General features: G+C 33.2%; 1 protein-coding gene across 1 annotated transcript; it reads right to left on the bottom strand.

Moving 5' to 3' along the window:
* Nucleotides 1-3,127: 3,127 nt before the first annotated feature.
* Nucleotides 3,128-25,357, bottom strand: LOC149088427 (uncharacterized). Its single transcript, XM_089247515.1, has 14 exons — nt 25,289-25,357; nt 24,252-24,516; nt 22,092-22,195; nt 21,338-21,478; nt 19,203-19,302; nt 17,432-17,575; nt 16,352-16,475; nt 15,250-15,321; nt 13,871-14,015; nt 11,430-11,591; nt 9,924-10,494; nt 7,397-7,563; nt 5,050-5,205; nt 3,128-3,486 (listed from the first exon to the last, which is right to left on the bottom strand). Exons 2-14 carry the CDS (start codon nt 24,481-24,483, stop codon nt 3,217-3,219), a joined length of 2,388 nt encoding a protein of 795 aa, XP_089103641.1. The 5' UTR covers nt 24,484-24,516; nt 25,289-25,357; the 3' UTR covers nt 3,128-3,216.
* Between the last annotated feature and the right edge of the window lie 257 nt (nt 25,358-25,614).

The raw sequence follows: 25,614 nt of genomic DNA, 5'->3' as shown, positions 1-25,614 counted from the left end.
CTGAATGATCACATTATCCATGATTCTAATAAGCGGCGTCTAAAGTATGAAAAAAAGAAAAGCTTGGGAACTTTTTAATGGTGTTGAACTTCTACGGTTGTCTTTTTTTTCCCCTTTCCCGCAATATCTAATATTTTCTCAAGAGTCTAATGATTTTGGAGAACCCAAATTTAAACTGTATTTGTGAACAAATCAAACTTCTTTGACACTAGTCAAAGAAAACCCAAAATATCTACTTCGCTCACGATTTGTTTTGGGCCCCTTGCCCGTGGCTAGAACTTTTGGTTAGCGCCCTTCCATTGATTTTCTAGTAGTAAGTTTATATATACAACATTAAAAAAAACACTCGATTCCTACGAGCCCTCACAAACCAGAACCGTATTAACTTCGTCGTTTTGAACGATCGCAGGGCCTTATTATAGTCAATGCTTAACCAATACTTCCTACGTACTACTAAGGGGCCGTTCAAGTATTACGTCATCATCGATGGGGGGGGGGGGTTCCGATTTGCTGACTTTTGATGACAAGGGGGGGGGGGTGTTTGGATAATGCTTACGTCATCAACCACCCTTCATGAAAATATGAGTTAGGATTCAGAGGGGCAGAGGTGATGACGAAATTTTGCTGACAAGGGGAGGGGGGTCAAAAATGGCTAAAAATTTGCTTACGTAATACTTGAACGTCCCCTAAGCTATCTAGGAGGTATTGGCTTAACGGGGGGGGGGGACTTATGGCGGGGGCTTCAAGTGCAAAAGCGCCTTATAATGTTCAGATCTGTGTCCATTTTTGAGGAAAATTTATGTGAATTGGAAGTCATTCTTTTCTACGCAGGTAGGCGGCCTCAGAAAAATCCCTTGGCCCGAGGCCGCCTATGATGATTTTGAAACGGCCGTTTGTAGTATACGAATTGTTGTGCAACTTCCCACAGCGGACATTTTTCACTGACACCATTTACTTTTCCGAATCCCGAATAGTAGAGAGAGAACTGTCATATCTACAACTTCACTATCTATTGGCTGATTTAAACTAACTAATTATTTGCTGATAAATAAAATTTTCAATCCAATTATGAAGTGTACAATCCCGTACTACGCAGTCCTTTATTGATTTTTTAGTTGAAGAGAACACCCACGTTATTTTGATTGTTACAAAATAGGGCTGGGAATCGATTAAAATTTTTAACTGCTTAATCAAATTTATCTGTCACGTAAAATACGGGATGATTCAACGAACCTAATGGTGTTTGCCTCCACAACATTCGCAGCTGATGATGTCTGCTTCTTGACCACTCATTCCTCAAATTCAGCCGCCCCTCCGAACTTGCCACTTTGCTTTTAATTTGTTCTCCAGCTGCCATAATCAGCGCTGGGTGAAAAATTACTTCCCATGCTGGGAATCGATCCTGGTCACCTGAACTTGCCGCTCTGGGCTATCAGTGCCGTCTTAAGGCATGGACACTGCCCTGAGCCTCAAAAAAAAAAGAAAAAAAGAGGGGGGGGGGCCTCACAAAAATTAGACCTTGCTTAAAATTTTCGGGAATTCTGCAGGTAGGGCCTCAGAAAATGCACTTGACCCAGGGGCCCACGATGCTTTTAAGACGGCTCTGGCTATAGTCCGCTAAGCTCTTCTATTAATACACCCCTGTTCACGTATGGACAGTGCCATCTTCAGGCATCGGCCCGTGGGCCTCAAAAGAAGAGGGTGGATGTAACTATTATTATTATATAGGATATAGCTTATTGGTTGTTTTCTTTCAAGTTTTGCAGAAGATATTTGTCAAACTTTTACAGTTTAATCCCAGCCATAAATATAAACAACTGGTACAGTTCAACCATGAGGACTGAATGAAGTGACGAGTATTTTCGGTGGGCATGAACACATCTCCTTGTTTGGTCCTGAAAATATAAACCAAACTTCCTGTTTACTGTAAATGATGACGCCCTAAAGACATGTTTTATGAAGTTGCAATTTTTTGTCGATTTTTGTGTAACCATCATTCAGAAATTTCTTCAAAAAGATAAGTTATTCTACCAAAATGAAACCTTTGCATAATTTTTCAGGAAAATAAGACCTAATGCATTTTTTGAAGCAAAAATTAATATAAGACAAGGGGTTATTTTCAAGAAAACAAAGTATTCATAACATATGAATGAGGGGCAGTATAAAAAATTATACTGGGTAACTTTGTCTGAAAAATATTAATAAACTACTGTAACACTTTCTGCACAATACAATCAATATGTTTCAGTAAATGTGATAAATTTGGTTATTATGCCTAATCGGCAAGCATTTCATTAAGTTTGATAAATTTATCTAAATCACTTTTACTGGTGATTATGCATAATACCCAAGCATCATTGGTCAACATGATGTATTATATGATATACTACACATGATAATTCATACATGCATTGTATAATTATATCGGGATGTGACTATATTTATCACGCATGCTACACTCATTTGGAATTTTTTTAATATTTATCAAATTTACCAATTACACTACGATATTATGCGTAATCACAGATAGAGGTGATAAATTTCAAGTCTATCAAATTTACCAACGACACTTGGTTATTACGCATGATTTTATGTAAAAGTGCATATTTGCTGGTAAAAGTGATAAATTCATCAAACTTTCCAAGAAAATCGGTAAGTATGCGTAAGAATTGGCTGTTATGTGTAATAACCAATTTATATCACATTTACCGTAACATGTGCATCTTTAATTTTCATTATTGTAATCTATGGTAGGGCGCTACTGAAATTTTACTTATATTAACAAAAAGTAATTTAACTACACACATACAAGACTGTTAAAAATATTTTTTATTTCTTTTCTATCACAGAGTTTTATTCAGGTTGATGAAAATAAATAAATGAAATCTGGAAACACATTTATGTAATTTTTTTTAAGAAATACGCATATATTATATTGCAACATTATTTCTGACGAAAAATTAATTTTGGAATCATAGTGACATAATTTTTCCAAATACACATATTTCCATGTACACCAAGACTAGTGTTAGTTCTATATACATACATGCATAAATATATACACATTATAATCATTAAAATGTACGTGTCTATCTTGCCTCACGATTCACACTGCATGAAGAGAACAAATAAATAAACTTTAACAAAACAGCTTGGTTTTTGAAGATCTGACATAATTTAGCTTATAAAAAATATTATTTGTCAGTATCGAACATATCAGAAACCAAATGAGGAACTCAATTTTATCCTCTTAGGTTTATTTTTGATCGAAGAAACTGATTTTTGTGAAGGAAAAAGGTCCTGACTAGGTGAAAAATCCTCATCGAAAGTCAAAGAATGCACCAGTGAGGAATCTTTGGTAATCGATGGAGTCACAGTCAAGGGCAAAGTTTCTTCTGCTGCTACCTGTGTGAATGACTCTCGCTCAGGGAAAATGAATGAGCCTGTATTCTCCTCATTAGGCATTTCTTCTGCATCTTGCACTTTCTAGAAAGAACAATATTAGTTAGTGTAAGAGGCTTATACAGTAGAATCCTGTTATAATATAATGAAATCCAAGAGACAGGAGGAAATCACTTCATAATAACAAAATTTCATTATAAAGGAATTCCAGATTTTTGTTTCTATGCAAACTTATTTGAGGGATAAGAAAAGTTTTCGTTAAAACAAGATTTTTGCTATAGCAGTATTTGTTAAAATGGGAATTTTTTTTTACTGTATATCTCTTTTGGACCTGAGCATCCATTTTAAAGAATTTTTCACAATGTTTTTACATTTTTGATGCTCAAACAATACATTAAAAACGTAAATGTCAGCAATTTTTTATTTTTTCCCCATTTTCAAATTTTTGAGCTTCATAAGAAAAGAAATGACACCTCATTCAAATTTTTTCAGCCAAGATGATGCTGAATATACTTATTTTAGCATAAAAATTTTTTTTCCAGAATTTTACTGCTGAGTTTTATGTAATACATCACACTTTCTCTGGAGGTACTTTCTCCAGGAAGCCATCTTAAAAGCACATGAAATTCAACTTTGAGTGCTGCCCTCTGATGAAAGCCCTCACTGTTCATATTCAACATATATTTCTAACTCAAAACACACACAATCCTTCAAGTTAGGGCTTAACTCCCTGAGGTTAAAAAAAATATCTACAGTGAAAAAAATCAACCACGTTTGTGGCTATAGGGTCTGAAAAGGATGTATGTGCACTCAAATCATTTTGCAAGTATGTGGCACCAAAATACCTAATTTTTTGGTAACCATTATTTGCTGTGGTGAGAATAAAATTATCATAATTCTTTATTATATGAATGAATTGGTGATCTTTATCAGGGCTGGACAATTCCCAGGTGATTAAAAAATTGGTAATGGTACCCAAAATTTTCTTTGTTTAGTTCTAAATTGCAAGCCGAGAGCCGCACAAAATGTTTGGAATTTATAGTACCACCACATCTGATAACATGAAAAAAGGTCACTGCCCTGAAGAAGTAAAAAAAAACCATTATTTCAGACCCTTTCGTTTGGGTAAAAATCGTTTTGGTGTCCAAAAATTGTTCGGCACCTAGATTTTTTTTGTGACTTATCCAGCACTGATATTAATGCGTTCTTTTGTGAAGAAAAATTTACATCGATTCATGCTTTCAATTCAGACAAAAATATCATTCCAAAAAAGCAGCCATGCTTACAAAAACTTTGATGTGTGTGATGCAGGCATTTATATACAACAGAAGTGTTAGTGTATAACCGCTTAACACAAAATGCTGTTTTGCAAAAGACATGTGATTTGCCCCATGAAACTAAAGGGTTTCTTAATTTACCAAATAGCATGAAATTCATATGCAGATGCAAAATGATTTTATTGGTCTCTTCAGTTCTGTCTCAAAGAGATGCGACTCTATTTTGATCATGAAATTACAGACATGTATTCTTCAGGAAACGCATTCTTCGCCATTATATTACCTATTTCTCATCACAATAACAAGTTAGAACACAACGAAACATTGAATGCATGCAAAAATTAACTTAAATTGTGAGAACATATCATACCCCAAACTTTTGCTCAGGCCATTCTTTCAGCACCATTTTAGCCAGTGGATCGATGATAGAATCAAAATCAATTAACTGAAGTTCTTTTGATGATCCATCATCATCATCGTCACTATCATTGGAGCAGGAAGGAAAAGGACCAGCTAAAACTCCAAACTGAAAACAGAAAATTTAAGCAACATTTTTCTCAGACATAAGCACAAAAATTTAATTATCATAATACTTGCCAACATATCAAATACGCCAGTGTATAATGCAGGAAATTTATTTTGTAAACATTTAGCACACTCGATGAAGCACTTAGTATTTGAGTATAAGATGCACCATTTTGCTGATCTGCCTCAAAAGAAAGCGTGTCTCACACAAACAAACACAAATTTTTAAGTTATACACATTTTGATTATTGCCAGTATTTCTCTTTTTGTATATATATTTACCATTCTCATTCTTTATTGCATATAACTTTAAGCATGTATAGCAGGAGTGCGCAACCCCCAGCCCACAAAAGGTGTTCCGGTAGAAAAGTATCAATATACGCAACACGATGAATAGTTAGGCTGATCATATTTTCTTCATAAAATATGGGATATCGCCAATCATCACCAAAAAAAAAATTGTCAAATGCAAGTAAATTTTTCAATTATAGCCAAAAAATTGTCAAATGCAAGTAAATTTTTCAATTATAGCCAAAAAATTGTCAAATGCAAGTAAATTTTTCAATTATAGCCAAAAAATTGTCGAAGACAAGTAAAGTTAGCAATTATAGGAAAAATATGGTCAAAGGCAAGTGAAGCACTGCCATCTTAATGCATGGGCCTACCTGGGCACGGCTCTGTGGCCTCAAGTGCAGGGGGTTCACAGGAAAATGAGATTTATTTAAAATTTTTCAAACTAAGCATGTGAAATGGTAGCCAGGTGGGGGCCTTTGAAAAATCACTTTACCGCGGGGAAGAGCACCATGGGCTTTTACCCTGAGTAAATCTGTCAATTATAACTAAAATATTGTCAAGGCAAGTGAAGTTGTTAATTTTAGCCAAAAGAACTCTCAAAGGCAAATACACAGTAGGCACCATTCATAAGAATCATACTTGGTTCAGCATTCTATCCAAATTTTATAAGACGTTGATGCTTATACCCTGAGATTTTTTTCTGTTGCTCTTATATAGTTACCACTGGAGTATGGAAGGGGTTGGGGGGGTGGGTCTTAAGAAAAGATTATGATGGCTTTAAAGTGAAAAACAAAAAATTTGTTAGTAAGTTTTTACTAAGCACCAAATTTTAATTCTTTAAATTTTAAATTAGTTTAAATATCCATACCATATCATTATCCTTAAACATGTTACACAGTAACATTTTAGTCAGTCTACATTGACACTACTGTACTATTTTTCGAGAGCATAACTCTTTATCAATGTATCTCAAAATTGGTAATAATGGTCAGGGGTGGTAGGATACAGGTGTAATATGGGATTCTACAGGTAAACCTAATTGAGTTTGGGGGGAGATGAGAAAAAGAAATTCCTGAAGAAGGGAAATATAGAACAAAAAGTTGTATTTGAAGATCCTAACGAAGCCAAGTTTTAACCATACAGTACATTAAAAGTTAGAAATTTGAAAGTAGAAAATGATTGTTTGATGAATGTGTTAAATAAAATTTCAATGCCCACTGATTATTTTCTTAAAATTTCATTATTATTCGGTATGACCATTTTACCCTATGCACTACTCACTTTACCCCACCCCATGGGGTAAAGTGGTCATAAAAGTGAGGTCTAAAAAGTTGCTGAAAAAAAACTGTTACACTCAAAAAATATTTTTGAAAAATGTGCTAATCTACTCTCTAAGAATGCAATGTAAAATATCAGCCAAAAGATATCCTATTTTTGAAAAATTCATATGGTTATACCTCTTCAAAGATGAAAACACCTCTTTTTTATGGCCATTTTACCCCAACTGACCCTATTTACTGGTAAATACCTAGTTTTTACAATGTCTTGGTAAAAACTAATTTTCACCAGTGTAAAAACCCAACCCTGCAACACAACACATACTCTTCATAAGCAATGCAAAAAAATAGACATGTAACTTAAGTCAGCTGTGTAATTTTAAAAAATTCCAAGGAGGAAATTCTTTTAATTTTTTAATAGGTATATAGACACTTTATAAGTAACAGCAGTAATAAAAGTGTAATGAAAATATTACTTTATAAAAATAAATTTTGTAATCGAAGAATTAAATAAAATTTTCTATGAACAGTGAAAATACAGCATTTGTTCGAGGAGGGAAAAATCACCTAAGCAGCTTTGAAAGTTTTGTTGCTTAAAAAAATGTAAAGTAATATACTTGCATTTTCATATGTTTCGAGTAACTGCTTTCCATAATCAACATGCAATCCACACCGCGGACAAACATCGCAGTGTTCAACACCATCATCACAACCACTTCCATCTGCAGATTCTTCATTTGCCTGGTTACAAATAACACAATGTGCCGAATATTTGGAAGACAACAAATCTGATGAATGAAAGTTTTATTTGCATAAGTAAATTAATGAAATTATTCATTGGAAAAATAAAAATGATGTAATAATACATTAATAATAATTAAAAAAATTAATACTTAAAAAAAAAATTTCAGTAACATCTGGAGCCATAACTGAAATGAGCGAAAGCAAAAACATGTTTGAAAGTTTTCATAGAAATGTTGCAGCTTCATAAATAAGCTGTACATATTTTTCATTTAGAGCTAAAAAATACTCGAAAGAAACTAACTATTAGCCATTAATTAATTGTATTTATCAACATAAAATTAGATGTTTCGTGTTAAACTTGGATCAAGTTCTCTTCAAGAATTTTATATTACAGGGTATGTTAAACATCATTCTTGAGTGAAAATTTAATTTTTTTTAACTTTAACTATTAAAAAACAAATATAAAATAAAAACTTTTTAACTATTAAAAAACAAATATATAAAACAATTCCAAAACAATGCATTAGTATCCCTTAAAATCAAACTATCAGGAAAAATGTTTTTGGATCAGCCACAGATTTTAATTAGATGCAACATCTAAAAATTGACTTTTAAAGAAATACAAGTATAAGCAAGCTGTAGCTATATAAAGGAGAAAATACTGTAGATTCCCTCACTTGAAATGCTAAAAGAAATACAATAATAATATTTACCGACTATAATATACGTTGACAAATATGACAGTTTATTCCACTTGAAACTGTCAAACTGCAACAAACAACAGTTCATCTAGAAAATATATTTTCAGGGCTCAGCACGGATCTTGGCCTCAAAACTAGTGAAAATAGTGACCAAAATGTTTAAAAAAGTGACCAAATAATGACTAAAAAATTTTTAAAAAGAGCCCAAATGAACAATGAATTTTGATTATCAGAAAATTGAATGAATTGAAATGGGGAATTTAATTTTTACCAAACTTTGCATTTCAATGGAATTCTTCCAAATTGCTTTTTTTACATAATAGTGTGAAATAATTAAATCAAACTCAAACCCATTCTGCTAACCAGAAAAGTTTTGAATAACTTATCAAATTTATCGAAAACTATGTGTGAGATTATAAGTAACAGTTGCAATGCCTTTCCTCCATGTTGCTTTCCACAACCCATCTTTAAAATCAATTTAAGCAGAAAAAAATTCAAAACGGAAAAAGTTTTCACATTCAAAGAAGAAGGGAAAAAACCAATGAAATAACACAAAGTTTGATGAGAGAATTTGTTCCATCCACATTCTAATGGACTTTTCATTCATTCAGCAAAAAAATCCAAAAAAAACTTCATGAATGAAGTTTCATGATCATGGAGAATCGCAACACTGAATAAACATCTCATAATAGATTCAACTACAAAAACTATATAAGAGTGCTGCAAATAAATATAAAAAGTGTGGATATTTTAAATTTTTTTAGACTTATATGCATGCACATGATTATTATACATCTGGTTACATTCATATAAAAAATTAATCAACCAAATATCTTTCCAGTGTGAAACAAATAAATACAGTGAAACTTCTATTAACCGTCAGTTTCTGTTATCGTCTGTTATCCATCATCGTCTAAAAAAAAAATACTGAAAATGTAGCCCCAGGTTTTAAGGTCCAAAAAAATCGGATCACTGCTACGGTCTGTGCGAATGCCACTGGCAGTCATAGATTACCCCTGCTTGTAATTGGTAAATCTAAAAAACCCTGTGCTTTCAAAAATTTAAATATGAATGCATTGCCTGTGAACTATTATGTCCAAAAAAGTGCTTGGGTGGACCAAAAATTTTTTTCAGAATGGTTTTACAGCATTTTCATACCTCAAGATAGAGCTCATATGGTCCAAAAGCAGTTGCCACAGGAAATACTGGTGTTAATGGACAATGACCCAACACACCCCTCTTGTGAACTCAAAAGTGATGATGGCAAAATAACACGCCTCTTTCTCCCAGCAAATACAACTCCACTTATCCAGCCTATGGAAAAGGGCATAATTTAAAATATGAAGCGACCTTACAGCTTTTATTGATGGCTTGCTTTCATCTGATGATGCCATGACTCTCAAAGAATTTTGCAAGAGATACAGCATGCAGGATGCTATTTTCAATATCGCCACTATTGGGCTGACCTTACATTGAAGTTTATATTGATCGTTTGTGTGTGAAAGTAAATACAGTATGTATGTATTATTCACTTTTAAAGGATTTTGTTTTCATTTTCATCCCAAGTCCGCAGTGGAATCACATTACTGTACATATGTATTAAGAGATTTCTGTTATTTGTCTATTCGGTTATCCGTCACAGCCCTGGTCTGGATGGTGACGGTTAATCAAAGTTTTACTGTACAGACATTTTAGAGAATTACCTTCTGTCATCTTTTCTCTATCTGCAAACATATAAGAAGCACCATCCATTGACGAGTGTTCTTGTTTCTTCTCTTCTTTTGATACAACTGCTTCCCCAAGCCACGAGGACATACGCGACATTATTGTGGTTGCTGGAACCAAAGCGCAACCAGGCTCTACTCTAAATGTTTTCTCCTGAACGCTATCACTCACAGACAATGCAAATTCTTGGTGGAACACATCTCCAAAAGATGTCAGCTGTATAACTGAATAGCCAGTCTCCGCAGCATATGGCACAGCACTGATACCTATCAACGGTGCAGAAGTTCTCTTCAATACATCATCGTGCAATGAAACACATTGGAGCTCCAAGTTTCTTATGCAGTCTCTTGGCGAAGAAACATGGCATGGATGGGCAAGAGAAAAAGGTTGTACACGTGATCCACTGCAACTGATATGGAAAGATGCTATGTCCTGTGACTTTTGGCTGCCCAATAATACAACCAGATCAGTTGAATCAGTACTAGACTTGTAGCTCTTTACATCACAATATAATGGCACACTTTCCAGCATGTGATTCCATGTAATCATCTGTGGATTGCACAAAAAACAAAATGATTTCAGAGACAAAAAGGACATAAACACAGCAATCAATCTCTCTCCTATAAGATATAGATTCATATATTCATGATCAAATTCAGTTCATGGAATATGAAAGCATTTAAACAATAGCAAGACACTACTTTCATTCTTTCTTCCAAACCAAGAAAACCTACCACCTATCTCATGGTCAATTCAATACCGAATGAGTTATGCAGGAAATGTGCATGTGTATCTAACATTCTGATTTCATATCTAGTGTTGTGCACAAATTTTCAGAGCTGCCATTTATTTCAACAGAACCTACTGAAAAACACGTGGAATCATTATACTTGAAGGAAACATTTTTATAAATTATTTAAGTGTTATAGCGCTCATGTTCCCTCTAATTTATTTTTTTCACTTATACAGACATGTTTTCTCTCTGCTCTATAATGAGATAATGAAATATTATCGCATGTGCGCAGCTGAGATTGAACATGAGTTATAAGCACAAACAAACCAATTCATTGTGCGCATATTTGTTAGTTGGCTTAATATTTAATCAGCAGAAGAAAGAAAAGACTAAATGTTTTTCATAATATCCAGTTGAGTTATTAAGTTATAATAAAAATATTTTCTTATGGGCTAATTATTTAAAGTAAGAATAAAAACTCAAAACTGGCTTGACAGGCAGGGGAGATCATATTGATGGGGGATGGGGAGAGGTGTTAGTACACTAACTTCAAAATAGATGAATCAGCATTAACATCTTAACAATAGGAAGGAAGCATGATCATCTGGAAATGGATTAAAAAAAAAAGCTCCAGTAATCAGTCTTTGTACACTTAAATGTAGAAGGAGAAACAAAATGGTAGAGACCCATAATTTCAAAATTCATTTCAATGATGATGAAAATGTTTTCGAAAAAATCACAGATAACTTACTGGTTGTTGTGGATACCTCTCATCAAAGATGAACATATGAAAATCTGTAGCAATGATATGCTGAAAATGGTTTACATCTAATCGCCTACTCATCAGAATCTGTTCAGTTCCTTCCAGAAAGAATGGGTTAGGCAACGAAAGGATTTTTACGCATCCTGTACCCTTGAGTGTTTAAAAAAAACGGCACACACAATTAATTTCTGATCAACCAAAAAAATTATTTTTTCCCATAATAAAAATTAGAAGCAATAAGAAAATTGAAATTTTATAAATTAATTGAAAAAAAAGGTACCTAATGCTCAAAATTTCAGATGCATACTGTTTTAATAGTGAATTTAAAAAAAGTACTAATAAATCTTTGCAAGAAAGTTAATGCTCTGCATTCATATAAGTCATTGTCTTTTTTTTTTTTTTTTTTTGTAAAACTGTTATCCTAGGCACTTTTTAACCCTTCAAGCAGAAATCATTAAACTCCTATAAAATGCCACAGCTTTTTTTAATGGGAGAGTAGGCTTTCTTCCGATTTTCTGCAGTACAAACTATGGGGTAAAGGGAAAAGTGTTGCATTGAGAAATCAACTTCACAAAATATCTGACCTTGTCAAGGCCAAAATATGAGGCTTTCAATTAGGCGATATCTTGTCAATACTATTTGTAGGGTCACGATAGGCTGATAAGACAGGCATCTACAGTTTAAAGCCTTCACTTTATAGTTGGACAAAGGCATCCATGGAATTTGAACCCACCCTTGCACAGTCAAAAAATTGGTGTACTGAACACATGCTACTAAAGTGTGTGGCTAAAAAATATAACATGTGGCAGCTTTGTTGAATTAAAAAAAATGACTTCATTCTACAAAATATACAGGAGGATTATAAATAAACTGATAATACTCGGATGCGTGTAGTGCCTATTCTTGTGGAGGTATTTTGATGAAACTTGGTATATAAGGATGTATGGATCATGGGGAAAAGAAAGATTCAATAATAAAAATAGTTAAATTTTTGACCACCAGGTGAAAAAGTGGCGCTTTTATCACAGTTATATTTTTCTCCCCATGGCCCAAATGATGTACAGTTGAACCCCGATTTAATGAATAAGGAGAAATCAATAGTTTTATTTGTAAAATCAGGCTCAAATTGATTAGAAACATAAACGCACTCGAAACAACAAATTTTAAAAGCTACTTAGAAAGTTGTAGTTGAAATTTATTTCTGACAATACATATATAATTCAGTAAAAACCACATAAACTTAAGAATAAAGTCAGAATGCATGAAAGAATTGCTTGATAGAAGCTTTTTATCAAAGTCAGTCAAAATTGACATTTTTTATCTAATCGAAAAGTGTTTTTGCTTCAGATGTGACCCGCCATTACTTATCTTATCAAGAAATAGTACAAACTTGAAGTTTATGTGTGTTTTTACTTAAATCTAAAATGCCTGGCAGCACAATATTTAACGGCATTGGTCTAAACAAATTGGCCACTGAAATCTTCGCTCTGACACACACATTCTGAATGACTTTATCGTTTTCTTTACACAAAAAAGGAACAGATTCTGTTCCTCACTTTTTTTTTTGTCTCTAAAGAACGGAATTTCAGTACCTAAGAAGTCAAATCTTCAGATTGTGGTTTTGGGGGAATGGGAAATAAGAAAAAAAAATGTTTGGATAGTTCAAAACATATTTGCTACATCAAGGTTTTTATTCATTAAATAGGGGTTTGAGCTCTATTTTCCCTAGAATTTCAGAAAAAAATATATTAAATCCCGGAATTCATTGAATCTGAGTTTGTTAAATTGGGGTCCAACTGTATATACCAAGTTTCAATGAAATATGTCTACCATAGCAGGTGCTACAAAGGTTGGAGTAGTGTCAGGTATAATTAAGCTGAGTAGTGTGCATTTAATTACACTAACGCTCCGACCTACGAAACGTTCATTGTGACGGATGTATTTCATTGAAACTTGGTATGCAAGTTATTGGGACCATGGGAAAAAAATTGTGATAAAAAAACGCCACTTTTTCACTTGGTGGTCAAAAAGTTAACCATTTTTTTAATGAATCTTTCTCTTCCCCATGGTCCATTTATCCAAACTACCAAGTTTCATCAAAATACCTCCACCAGAATGGGTAGGTGCTACATACATCTGAGTAGCATCAGTTTATTTGTAACACAATCCTGTACATTTTTGTCAATGAAAGCCTATTGTTTCAATGATGCTTCTTATGATATGATTAGTGTTATGAAATATGAAAATTTGCAAGAATGACAAATATTTCTAAAGTTAGCAGTGAAAAATGATCAAAACACATATTTGCAGGCAGTCTAATGTGATAATTGATTGAAAAAATAATTATGCTTTACACAAAATGTTTTCATTTCATAAGTACATAATTTTATTTATTTCAAACATAAAAAATAATTAGGTTTCATATATACTTTAGTTCTTAAATCCAAAGCAGTGAATTGTGTACGATCAGCGTATAGTACTGAGCGTGGGTGAGAACCAAAATCACATCCCCACCAATTGTCATCAATAACTGGATCATGAGATAAACATTCTGCAAACTGCCATACTGTTTTTCTATTAGATAAGAAAGAAGAAAGAATAAGAAAAAAGTAAAAACCTGAATAATACTTTCATGTTAAAGTGTGCATTACCTTTTATGATATATTTTTGTTCTAAAAAATTTTCTTTTCTTGAATTTGTAATAATGGCACTAGATTGATGAAAATATCAAACATAAAAGAAAAAGTGAGTCATATACAGTCAGTCATACATATGTTGATAGAACATCATGCCTGGGAACCAAATAAAAGAGACTTCCTAAATGAAGTGACTCAATAACAAGCCCAATTTGCCAATCATACAAGCAGAGAACTTGTAAAAACTGATGTCATAAGCTAGATGAAATTGAAAGTGCCAGTGTATGACTGCACATAAGTGCACTCTTCCTTTATTTAACACAAAAGTTCCGAAATTTATTTTATTATGGAAGAATAAATACAGATATTATATGTTTATTTGGTGGTTTTTTTTTTGAAGTAACTACCCAGCGCAATTATGCATTTTTGCTATTGTTCATACCAAGATGTGAATTAGATTGTAAGCCTTTTTTTTTGGCACATCCTCTAGTGCCTTTGTCACTGCTCACTCTTTTTCTTCGGAACTTGAGAATCATTGCCTGTTCAGCAAATTATTTACCTGAGGAAAGGGGGAAAAAGTCACATGGGGCAAGACCATGGGAATAAGCTGGTTGTGGAAGTATTATGATGTGATGTTTTGATAGGTAATCTGATACCAGGAGAGACCCGTGAGTCCTTAAATATCTGTATGATTCGGTAATTGAAGCGACTAGATTTTCAAAAGACCAAATCGCGGGTACTCCATCACGATAATGCGCTAGCGCACAGATCTTTCCTGGTGTCAGATTACCAGTCGAAACATCCCATTCCAACACTTCTACAACCAGCTTATCCCCCCCCCCCCTCCGATCTTGTCCCATGTGACTTTTCCCTTTTTTCTCAGGCGAAGAATTTGCGCAAGGAGCAATGATTCTCAGGTTCTGAAAAAATGCAGCAAGCAGCAATGAAGACACTGGAGGATGTGACAAAAAAAAGTCTTGTAATCAGATTTACATCTTTGTATGAACAATGCATAAGTGAAAAGGGTAGTTACTTCAAAGGAAACACCAAATAAACAGGTTCTACCTGCAATTATTCTTCCGTAATAAAATAAGTTAATTTTTTGAATGTATACAGCTTTAATGCATACATCATCTACAAAAATGAAAAAAAAGAGACTCTTTTTCACTCACTTCTGTTCTGCATCTTGAAGAAGCAATTTTCCATCAACTGTTATTACAACATGTTCACCAGGAACATAATTGCTATATGTGTTATAAATAACAAAAATAATAACTTCAATTTCAGTAAGTATAATCTAGGACAAAAAAAAAGAATAAATAAAACTATAACTAAAATTATACATAGGATGCATAGGTATCTGGGCGTATGGCATTTTACTGGCACATTGTTGATCCTAGAGGTATACTTCCAATTGTAAAAAGTATCCATATAATGTTAGTACTCAGATATGTCATTCATGTTGTAAGGGCATTGTCTAGTTATTAAAATATAAAAATTAACTTTTTATACAGTCCCAGTGTGCTCCAGAACCCAATTAAAAAGTGGCTACCTTGTCTCTCCTGATGCCAACTAAAAGAATTTCACTTTTTTCAAATGCAATAGTCACTGATATATTTAATTTCAAAAAATGGAGGAAAATTAGGAAAAAACAACATTAAATACAGATAAACCACTTTACCCACATTTAATGCTGTTCCCTTCCCCCCCCCCCAAATTTCTTACGTTTTTTGAATTGAAATATTGCAGTAAATATTACATTTGAAAAAAGTGAAATTCTTTTAGTTTGCATCAGGAGAGACAAGGCAGCCACTTTTTAATTGGGTTCTAGAGCACACAGGGACTGTATAAAAAATTAATTTTTATATTTCAATGACTAGACAATCCCCTTACAACATGAATGACATATATATGAGTACTACAAGGTATTGGGATACTTTTTATACTTACTTACATACTTGGAAGTATGCCTTTAGGACCAACGGTTCGCCAGTAAAATGCCGCACACCCTGTCCCCAAAGAAGAATATGCCAAAATCTGTGATGTATGTCGCAGAACAGTCAGTTCTACTGCAGAAAAATCTGAAAGGATTTTAAGAAAAATTTAGAAAACACAGTTATGGCAATTTTTACTGCAGAACATTCCCAGTCAACCGAGGGTTCATTGCAGAACAAATCAAAACATTCTGCTTTGGGGTGCCCTGTTACCAATGTACCCTGTATATGCAAATTAAATTGTAATGATAATGTTGCATGGAAAGCTGAACCAAATCACCTTAATTTGATATCTGACAGCTGTTCATCAAAGCTATAAGAGTCCGTTGGATATAAATTTTCTTCTTCAGGTTGTTTCAGCCGAATGTAGTGATACATCTTTTTCTGACGCACACAACAAAAGTCTGAAATTGGTCATAAAAATAAACATACAAATTACAATGAAATTCTGTCAAGGATGCTGCTAGAGGCATGTCAGATTTAATTGCATTGTTTGGAAAAATGCAACTGGAAAGATTTCTTTAAAATACAGCACAATCACAGGTGCATTTGGGACATCTGTAAAACTTAACATTTTCTTTCATAATTATGAAATATCTTGCCTAACTTGATGCTTGTATTTGGGGTGGGGGTGGATAGCAAACGAATGCCTGTAGAGTATAAATAATAGAAAAAGCCGGAGTATTTCTCTTCCTGGGTTTATTGTTTTCAGAGTTGGGTAGAAAGCACTATAACCTGTACAAAATCAGAAAAAAGTCTTCTTGAAAAAAAGATTTTAATAGAGGGTTTGGTTATTTAATCAGTGGCAATTATTTCATGCGGATCAGTGAAATTTATAAAACCATCGAATGTGTTAGATAAAAAAAAATGGCACTGGAAAGAATCAATGCATTGACGTGAATAAGATTTCTGGATTTGAAACTGGCATAAACAAGGGGAAAGGTTGGCTACCACTGCTGCAGACCATACTGTATTTACATTACTCATTAGGTTCACTATGTTTTTTATGTTATCATTTGATACAGTATATTGGTTCTATAGAGTATTACATAAATTTTGGTCCCTGCCAAATGTAATTACAAAGAAGAGACAAGTCCTTAAAAATTCAGTTGTCAAGGATACAAAAATACAATTATATATATTCAATCATTATACTTCACTCATAGTTAGAAAAATTGATGGCAGATGGAAGCATTACACACACACACAACAAGTATTACGCAGAAACAAACTTCACGTCAGGTCCACATACATTCCAACATGCATCAATTCGTTAGAAGTTCTGCAGAGGAATATGGACGAGGTGCCTGTGTGGTTCAGTAGTCAAGGATACATTCACACTCAACTTTGGATTAATTACCTGCGCATGATGAGAGAGGTGCAGTAGCCACAGAAATCTGGAATATTTTACTTTTCCTACCAGATACTGCGACTTTTTTTTGATTTTCTACATCTGCATGGATTCCCTTGTATCCTTCAACACTTTCATTCAATGGTGTAATTGCTACAATAAATTATTGAGAAAAAAATCAATAATGTGAAATCATTTATTGATATGTTTGAGGAGAGGTGCTTCAAAACTTAAAGCTAAACGTCTGATTATAGTAAAATAGTCTGATGTATTGTATATAAATGGATATAAATAACAGAATTTAAGTCTGGTTTATAAGAAATAATTCTTATGTGGGTGTAATGCAACAAAGTGTACATCAATGAAAGCACGGTAGTTAGCTATAAAAATTGTTCATTATACAGGTGCATAGCTACCACCATGCTTCACATTTTACTGGTGAACTGTTGATCCTAGAGCGGGGACATTTATTCTGTTTGTCTGCATTTTTTTAATGCTGTTTTTCCCCCATCCCTTTTCTCCATTATTTTAAATTCAAATATCTCAGTGAATATTGCACTTAGAAACAAGGGGTTTTTTTGGCATCAGGAGAGAGAGGGTAACAACTTTATAATTGGGTTTTCAAGGACAGGGTGTCCGTATAAAAAGTCATTTTTTATTTTAATAACTATACAACCCCTTGCAACATGACTGATGCATCTGAGTTTTCTCAGGTATACCTCTAAAATCAATGGTTTGCCACTAAAATGTGATGCTTGCTGGTAGCTATGCACCCTGTATATCAAATTAAAAACCACCTTCACCATAGATTGAATTGAAAAAGACACATATGCGTGCGCTACATTAATCTTAATTTTTCTGGATAGCAAGCAATATACAAATACAATGCCACAACAGGCAAAATGCCCAACGAGGTGGCTGAGTCATGCAGTGCATTCATGTTTACAAAAAGCAACACAACGATCAATTTTAATCACTTGCTAGGAATTGTAAAACTTGTCAGACAAAAATAAGCACCCTTTATTATTATTACAATTTTTTTAATTGTCCATTATAAGTGGCCGCCATTATATTACAGTCCATTATAATGAGGTTCTACTGTATTCCACTGATGTGAAAATATGCTGAGTGAGGTATGAAACTTTTTTTTAATTTTTGAAGAGCTGAAAACAAAGACCTACATGAACAGAGAGAACAACCACAACACATTTTTCACAATGAGCCAATACAACATACACTATATGAGATACACTTTTTCCGTTTGTAAACTTCTAATCATAAGAAATCAATTGTTTTGTTGTATTTTTTTTTTTTTTTTTTTTTTTGCAGTTGTGTTATTTATGACACATACACTCCCAGTTACAAAAAAAACACTTAAAATCTGTGATAAGTTCTTTTATTGCAATGATACAAAATATTACTTAAGAATAAAAAAAAAAACATGGAAAGGGGAGAGGGATGAGCAAGAAATCATAGATGAATATGGTCACAAATACAGTAGATCCCGCTTATAAAATTTTTCAAAATTCAAAAACCCATCATGTGAAAAATGTTGTAAGTGAAAACACTTTAAATGAAAATATTAATGAGAATTTGTTCGAGTTGGGTCCACAGAAATAAGTCATAATAAGCAGGATAAGTTGATCTAAGTGGGAACACTATAAGCGGGATCAACTGTAGTAGAGATTATCATAAAAATGGTAGTATGTATTAGGTAGTGTACTAACAAGTAATATAATTTGTTTAATAAAGTTTGACAATTATGGACATAGACACATACCAAGAGATTTGAGTTTCCTTCCAACTGGATGTAAAAGAATGTATCCATCTGAAGATTTCATTGAGGAAAGACAACCACCTGTGTATAACCATCGAGCACGCTAATATCAAAGAAAAAAATATATAGTTTTTAAAGGAAATTACTTACTATAGTTATAAAAATTCAGAAACAATGCATACATAAATACAATACAAATCATACAAATTTTTTAAAAATACTGAAAAATGTGTGAGTTTGAATCTGTTTCAGAAAAATGTTTCTTCCAAGTGATATAAAAAAAATTCAAATAATGAGGTGATTTTTTTTAAATATTGTTTATAATATACAGTCAACTTTCCAGAAAGTATAAATAAAAAAAATTTTAATTCAATTATTGCTAGGTTTATAGACAAACCTGATAATGCAAATGAAGCTATTCAGGAAAAAAGTTAAAAAATAATATACAGTAGAACCTCTCTAATTCGGACAAATCCATAACCCAGAATACTTCTGATAAGATTTTTTTTTTCTCGACTGGGAACTTTGAGGTTTTTTCTTTACCCAAATTCTGTTTTAGCTTTTTCTATTTCATAGGCTATTTTCTATCTTTTTTTTCCCCTCCCTTTCCCAATGTATTGATGGTGTTAATTGTGATTTTTGTGCTTCTGGGGAAAATAGAAACAATGATGGCATTCATGTGTCTCAATGAATGTGATTAGTTAGAAATACTTTAGTTAAAAGAACTTTTCTTTCTTCATTTCATTTCTCCACATTGTACAGTTAACTTTAACGTTTTCAAATTTATTCAGTGCTTAATTATTTTCTGTGATTATCTAAGTGAATTTCCAAACACGCCAAAAACTTTAAGTGTTAAAATGTCTAACCACAGCTACACAGTTGCAAATAGAAACATAATGCTTTAAGTGCACATGAGAAAGTTGAAAAGCTGGAACAGGGAGCACCAATAGAAATGTTGTGGAAGAATATGGAATCAGAAAATTTATCTTTTACGATCTTTAGGGAGAAAAAAAATCTTTGGATTCATGCAATGCCTATACAAAATATGTTTAAAGAATTTTCACTAGCAATGTTATTTGATTTAGAAGTTATGGTTTAAAATCAAATTATGTATTATTATATGCATAATATATATTGCTTTATTTTCTTTTAAAGATAAATATGGATCAAAATGCACATTACTGCTTTAAAATGCCAAACTTGGGAAATAAACAAAACTGAATCAATAATCTGTAATCACCTAGGTCCTGAGGAGTCTCGATTAAAGAGGCTCTACTGTACTGCTATTTTCTGTAATAAGTACTGAACAAAAATTAAGTTTGAAAACCATAAAAATATATTTACGAGCTATGCATAATTAAAGCATTGATATACCCACTTGACTTTTCCACGATAAAATTTAGCACCCATGTAGATACAGTTTTCCCATAGTTTGAAAACAAATATCTGTGTAAAATGTTTTTACTGAATGCTCAGACCAGATTCTGAATAGTTGAAACTTAATTTGATTAGTATATGATAATGTAACATTTTTCAACAACAAAAAAAAAGTTAATGTAGGAACTGCACCAGTGTCAGTCAATCCCTAAAATCATGTTTTTAAAAATGTGAGTTGCGACTCTCACCGCTTCCCACCAGAGATAGACTGTCGTACTGTGTATGAAAGTATTTTATTATTATTATTTCTTTTTTCCTTTTTTTGTAAGTATATTACAGAAGGACAGTACACATCATGTAAGATACAAGTAAAGAAGAGCAGAGAGTCTTATGTCACTTAAATATGTGAGTCAATGCAAAAGTTAAAAGGGAAAAAAATGAATTGCCTTTGTTTTTAATTACTAAGACTAAGAGGTATGTTCTTATTTGTTCTTGCCCAGTTTATTTTATTTCATGATGCGAGAGGGGTAAATTTTTTTAATATTTATTTGGTATAATCAATTTCATTATTTTTAGATTGACCCAGATGGGTCCCGTTTTGTCAATCCTTAAACAGTAAGCAATTCAAAAAATATTCCAAGAAATATGGTACAACAGATCAATCAAGTGTTTTGATAAAAGGATAAAAAATCATAAAATGTAAATTAAATCATTAAAAAATATACAGTGATAAAAGGAAAAAGGTAGTAAAGACATCTTACTGGTGCTGGCAAATGTTTAGGAAAGCTCTTGGCTAATTGTATAATCGATGTTGGTGCTTTAATTTTATCATAACGTCCTTTCCTAACAAGTTTCGGGGCTTTCCTTGAAATCTTCATCACACGATCTCGCATTGACGAGTACTAAACACAAAGTAGATAAATAAATAGGCCATAGGATTTAAACAGCAAATGTAAAAAAGTTTTTCTTGAAATATATTATTTATAACTCAATAATTGCATGATTTCATGTTTTTGTATTAAATTAAAAAACGTGAGAGAGAGAGAGAGAGGCACACGCACACTTACATTGCAATTAATATTAACTATCAGACTATTTTATCACTTTTTGTAATTAATTTGTTTCGATATTTAAGAATGAAAAATGTAAGAAACTGAGTGCACACAAGTAACTTGTAAAATTTCCATAAAAGTTTATCACAAAGTAGAACTGAATTTGAACTTCACATCTTTATTTGAATTTCAGATGCTATAGCAATTAAATTAATAAATGCTTCCATAAAAATACATAAGGTAAAACAGTGAAACTCCCCACATAACATTACTCTCTACAACAATAATCTTGCACATCCCTATTTAGCATCTGTAATGAATCCCTTACATCATAATTTAAAAATTAATTGAATATAGATTGCCATATTTGAAAATCCATATTTTAATTATCAATTTAATGGCATAAAACATTTTCAATAAAAATTTTTCATCAACCTTTCAGCATTGCGAATTTGCAACTTACACGTTTGATTGCGGAATGTATTCCCAGAGCTCTACGGAAAAACTCGTACTCATTTTCTTTGTCCTTCAAAAGCTGCTCCATGCAAGGTTCGAATAATGAATTGACTGTAAATATAGAGATTTGGTGATAAAAGATGGGCGAGATATTTATTAGATCAAAATCAAACAGTACAAAATGAAAAAATTTAAATATGAAAATATTGAAAAAATGCATTGAAACTATCTGAAAATGAGAAGTTGCATTTGATTTAAAAAACGTTTCAGAGGTTTTTTAAATTTCTCCCTCAACACATTTTTTATATGAGACACAAATCTATATTTCTCATCTGCCAAATGTTGAAGGAGATGTATATTGTATATAAACCACCATCATTATTTCCGTACATGGAAGACGAGTGGCAGTAAATCATATCTTGTGGGTCCATTGTTTTAGTTAGTTAAAATTTTATGTTCAAAATTTTTCTATAAAGCATTTGCTTTAATTTGGATTTTCATTTTCCAGTACACCAGTGATCCTCAAATTTCCCCTCATCCACAGCTCCCTTGCCTAGTCAACATTCATTCACAGCTTCCCAGAATAGTCCAACAAAGAACCACTTCAAAGCACTGAACAGGCATATATGAATAATGGCAGCTCAACGCGATGCCAATAACAAAAGTTGGCAATGCATACAGTTGAAATGCATACTTTTGTTATACAATGGGAGATTATTATTTGTTCATAAAAGAGGGGTTTTACTGTATATTATCAACAATTGGGTTAAAATATCATCTTTCTCACTTAATAGCCATTTTATGCACACACAAATGGGGAGGGGAGCTAATAAAAGTCAATTTAAAATTTTTTGTCATTCCCACCAATTACTTTATCAGGGGGGGGGGCGGATTTACAATCACAGAGATGCACTGCACCCTCACATTAAAGATACTTCTTCTGCAAGTTGAAATTGATATTCTCTATAAAGGAAAAATGCCTTCTGAAGAAGGCAGCACAGGTTTCAACCTATAAAACTTCTGAGCATTTTTTGGTACGATAACCAAACGTCTTATCCACTGCACCCAATTTGATTACATGACTACACATTATATTGATTCATGAATCACCAGTAGCATATTTGCATGGGGAAGCTAAGCAGGCGAGGTGGCCATCCAAGGGTGGTAAATTTGACAAACGAGTGGTCAAGAAGATTAAAGTGGACGAAAGGTGACAAAATCATAAATGCAAATTTGTCTAGAGAGTGTGAAAGCATGTGAGTGACCTAGAGAGTGTGCAAGTATGTAAATGACCAAAAGAGTGATCTTGAGAGTGAGTGACCTATAGAGGTGTTTGTAAGCATGTGAATGACCAAAAATGTGACCTAGAAAGTATGTGAGTGTGCAAGTGACCAAAAGAACGACCTAGAGAGTGTGAAAGCATGTGAGCAGCAAAGAGGGTATGGGAGGAGCTAAAACATTATGGAAGTATATAAATTACTAAAATGTGTGCAAGAATGTAAATGATTAAAACAGTGTGCAAGTATGTAAATGACCAAAAGAGTGACCTAGACAGCATGTCAGCATGTGAGTGACCTAGACAGTGCGCAAGCATGGAAACAACCAAAAAGTTGATGTAGAGTGTGTGCAAGCATGGGAGCAACAAAAAAGCAAGCCTAGCCTAGAGAGAGCATAAGCATAGGACTGACAAGAGTGACCTTAGAGAGTATGCGAGCATGTGAGTGACTGAAATAAAAATAGTGACTTAGAGACATAAGAATATTGTACTGGGGGGGGGGGGGGACTATAGCCCAGGAAGATGAATTTGAGTAATGAATAGCCATGAAAATTAGACTATAATGGGTAAATGGCGGCAAAGTTTGTATAGAGCATGGGCAGCTAAACCATAAATTTGCCTCTGTGTATTATAATGAACCTGAACAACCAGATGCACACAGGTTTTCATTGTATGTGCGATATCAAACCTTCTTGAAGGATGGATACAATTGGGAATCCATAATCTCTTCATGTATCACAACAAAAACTGACATTTTTAAATCCTTTATAAAGATACAATTGAAATTAACAAAATGGAGAAAAACTCAATTAAAGCAAATAGCTATACAAAATCAAAAACTGATTGTATAAACCTAAATAATCATACCACAGAAGAGGGATAAAAACTTACTTTTATTAGGCGGTAACAAAGGCAAAGCACATGTTTCTGCTCTGAAGTTGACTAGATTGACTGATGACTTCAATTCTTCAAATCGGATATTGCCGTCTTCATAATGCACGTCGATTCCAGCACCTCCATGATCCACATAGATATGCATAGGTGTCAGGGAAGTCTTTTTGTCTGCGGTATCTCTCAAAGTGACGCTGTGCCACAGAGGCAAGAGTTTTGGAATATTTTCCATCACTAAACTGCAACTCAAACCTTTTAACTTGACCTTTGAAAAACAAAATTTGCGTGAGAATCTTGAGCTTGTTTGACATGACTAGATTTCCAAATTTTCGAAATTTGTAATTATTATAAATATGCTAATATAATATAAATTATGTAAAATAAAGTTTGAAAGTGCATCAAAAACTGCTTGCACGTATGATAAAATAACCCGGCATCGATGTAATTTAATAAAAATATATTCAAAATAAGAGAACTACATTATGATAGTGCAGCTAATTAAGAGCTGGCACTATTACGTCACAAAACTTGAGTTTGCAGGCGAAATATACTCTCGTGTGGCCAGTGGGGTGCGGTATCATAAGGAGTAGGGAAATACAATAAACACTGTCTTTGTCTGACAAACAAACTATCAAAACCACCCAACTTTATTTTCTTACACCGCCAAATGTCTATTCACATCTCACCACCACAACTTCACTCTTATGTCGCTTTTACTGTTCTGTCGCTACAGAAGTTTTACTTCAAAAATTGTTTCACACGGGATTCATATCTGAAAAAATAAAAAGCTGTGATAAGAGAAGATTTGGTTAGTTATTTTTAAAAATGTTTTGGAGCCGTCATTCATGGGGCTGTGGAAAAATGCCTCTTGCCCATGCAAAGATTGGGGCAATGACTTTAATCCCCTAAAGTTTCAAGATTCTCGCAGTGACAGTCATCCAAAACGGATTTTAAACTCAAACTCAGGTTATCATTTCTCAGTCACACAAAAATATATAATCACATCAGATATAAAACTTACATGAAACAAAACTCACGTGGTCCAACTCAACGGGGAAAAAGTAAATAAAACTTGAAAAACAAACACATGCTCTAACAGCGTGACGTTGCCGTGGTAACAATATTTTTAGGAATTCGCTGCCATTCGGAAAAATGTAAATGTTGGAAATAATAATAATTTCTGAACATATACTGAGATTCATCAATTAAAAAAAAAAAAAAACCTGTAAAAAAATGCAATTTAATAGAAAAAATTGTTCATTATATGAGTTGTTTGACTTCACCCCCCCCCCCCCTTACGGGCTAAGATTTCTCACTGACCTGTTTAAAGTTTTGTGTAAAAACATGAAATGGCTTTTATAGA

The sequence above is a fragment of the Pholcus phalangioides genome, unplaced genomic scaffold (genome assembly GCF_987345545.1).
Source record: "Pholcus phalangioides strain wild (caught in Gottingen) unplaced genomic scaffold, Ppha-v1.0 ptg000003l_1, whole genome shotgun sequence".
Lineage (NCBI taxonomy): Eukaryota > Metazoa > Arthropoda > Arachnida > Araneae > Pholcidae > Pholcus > Pholcus phalangioides.
The sequence above is the reverse complement of the archived record's forward strand: the minus strand, read 5'-3'. Positions and strand labels throughout refer to the sequence as shown.

What these genes read in the sequence shown, in the direction of transcription:
- LOC149088427 (XM_089247515.1), bottom strand. Translation starts at nt 24,483, where the DNA reads ATGGAAAATATTCCAAAACTCTTGCCTCTGTGGCACAGCGTCACTTTG. An exon ending in TAGAGAAAAGATGACAGAAG is followed by an intron (nt 7,564 to 9,923) that starts GTAATTCTCTAA and finishes TTCATTCATCAG; the next exon opens with ATTTGTTGTCTTCCAAATAT. An exon ending in GGCCTGAGCAAAAGTTTGGG is followed by an intron (nt 3,487 to 5,049) that starts GTATGATATGTT and finishes TGTTCTTTCTAG; the next exon opens with AAAGTGCAAGATGCAGAAGA.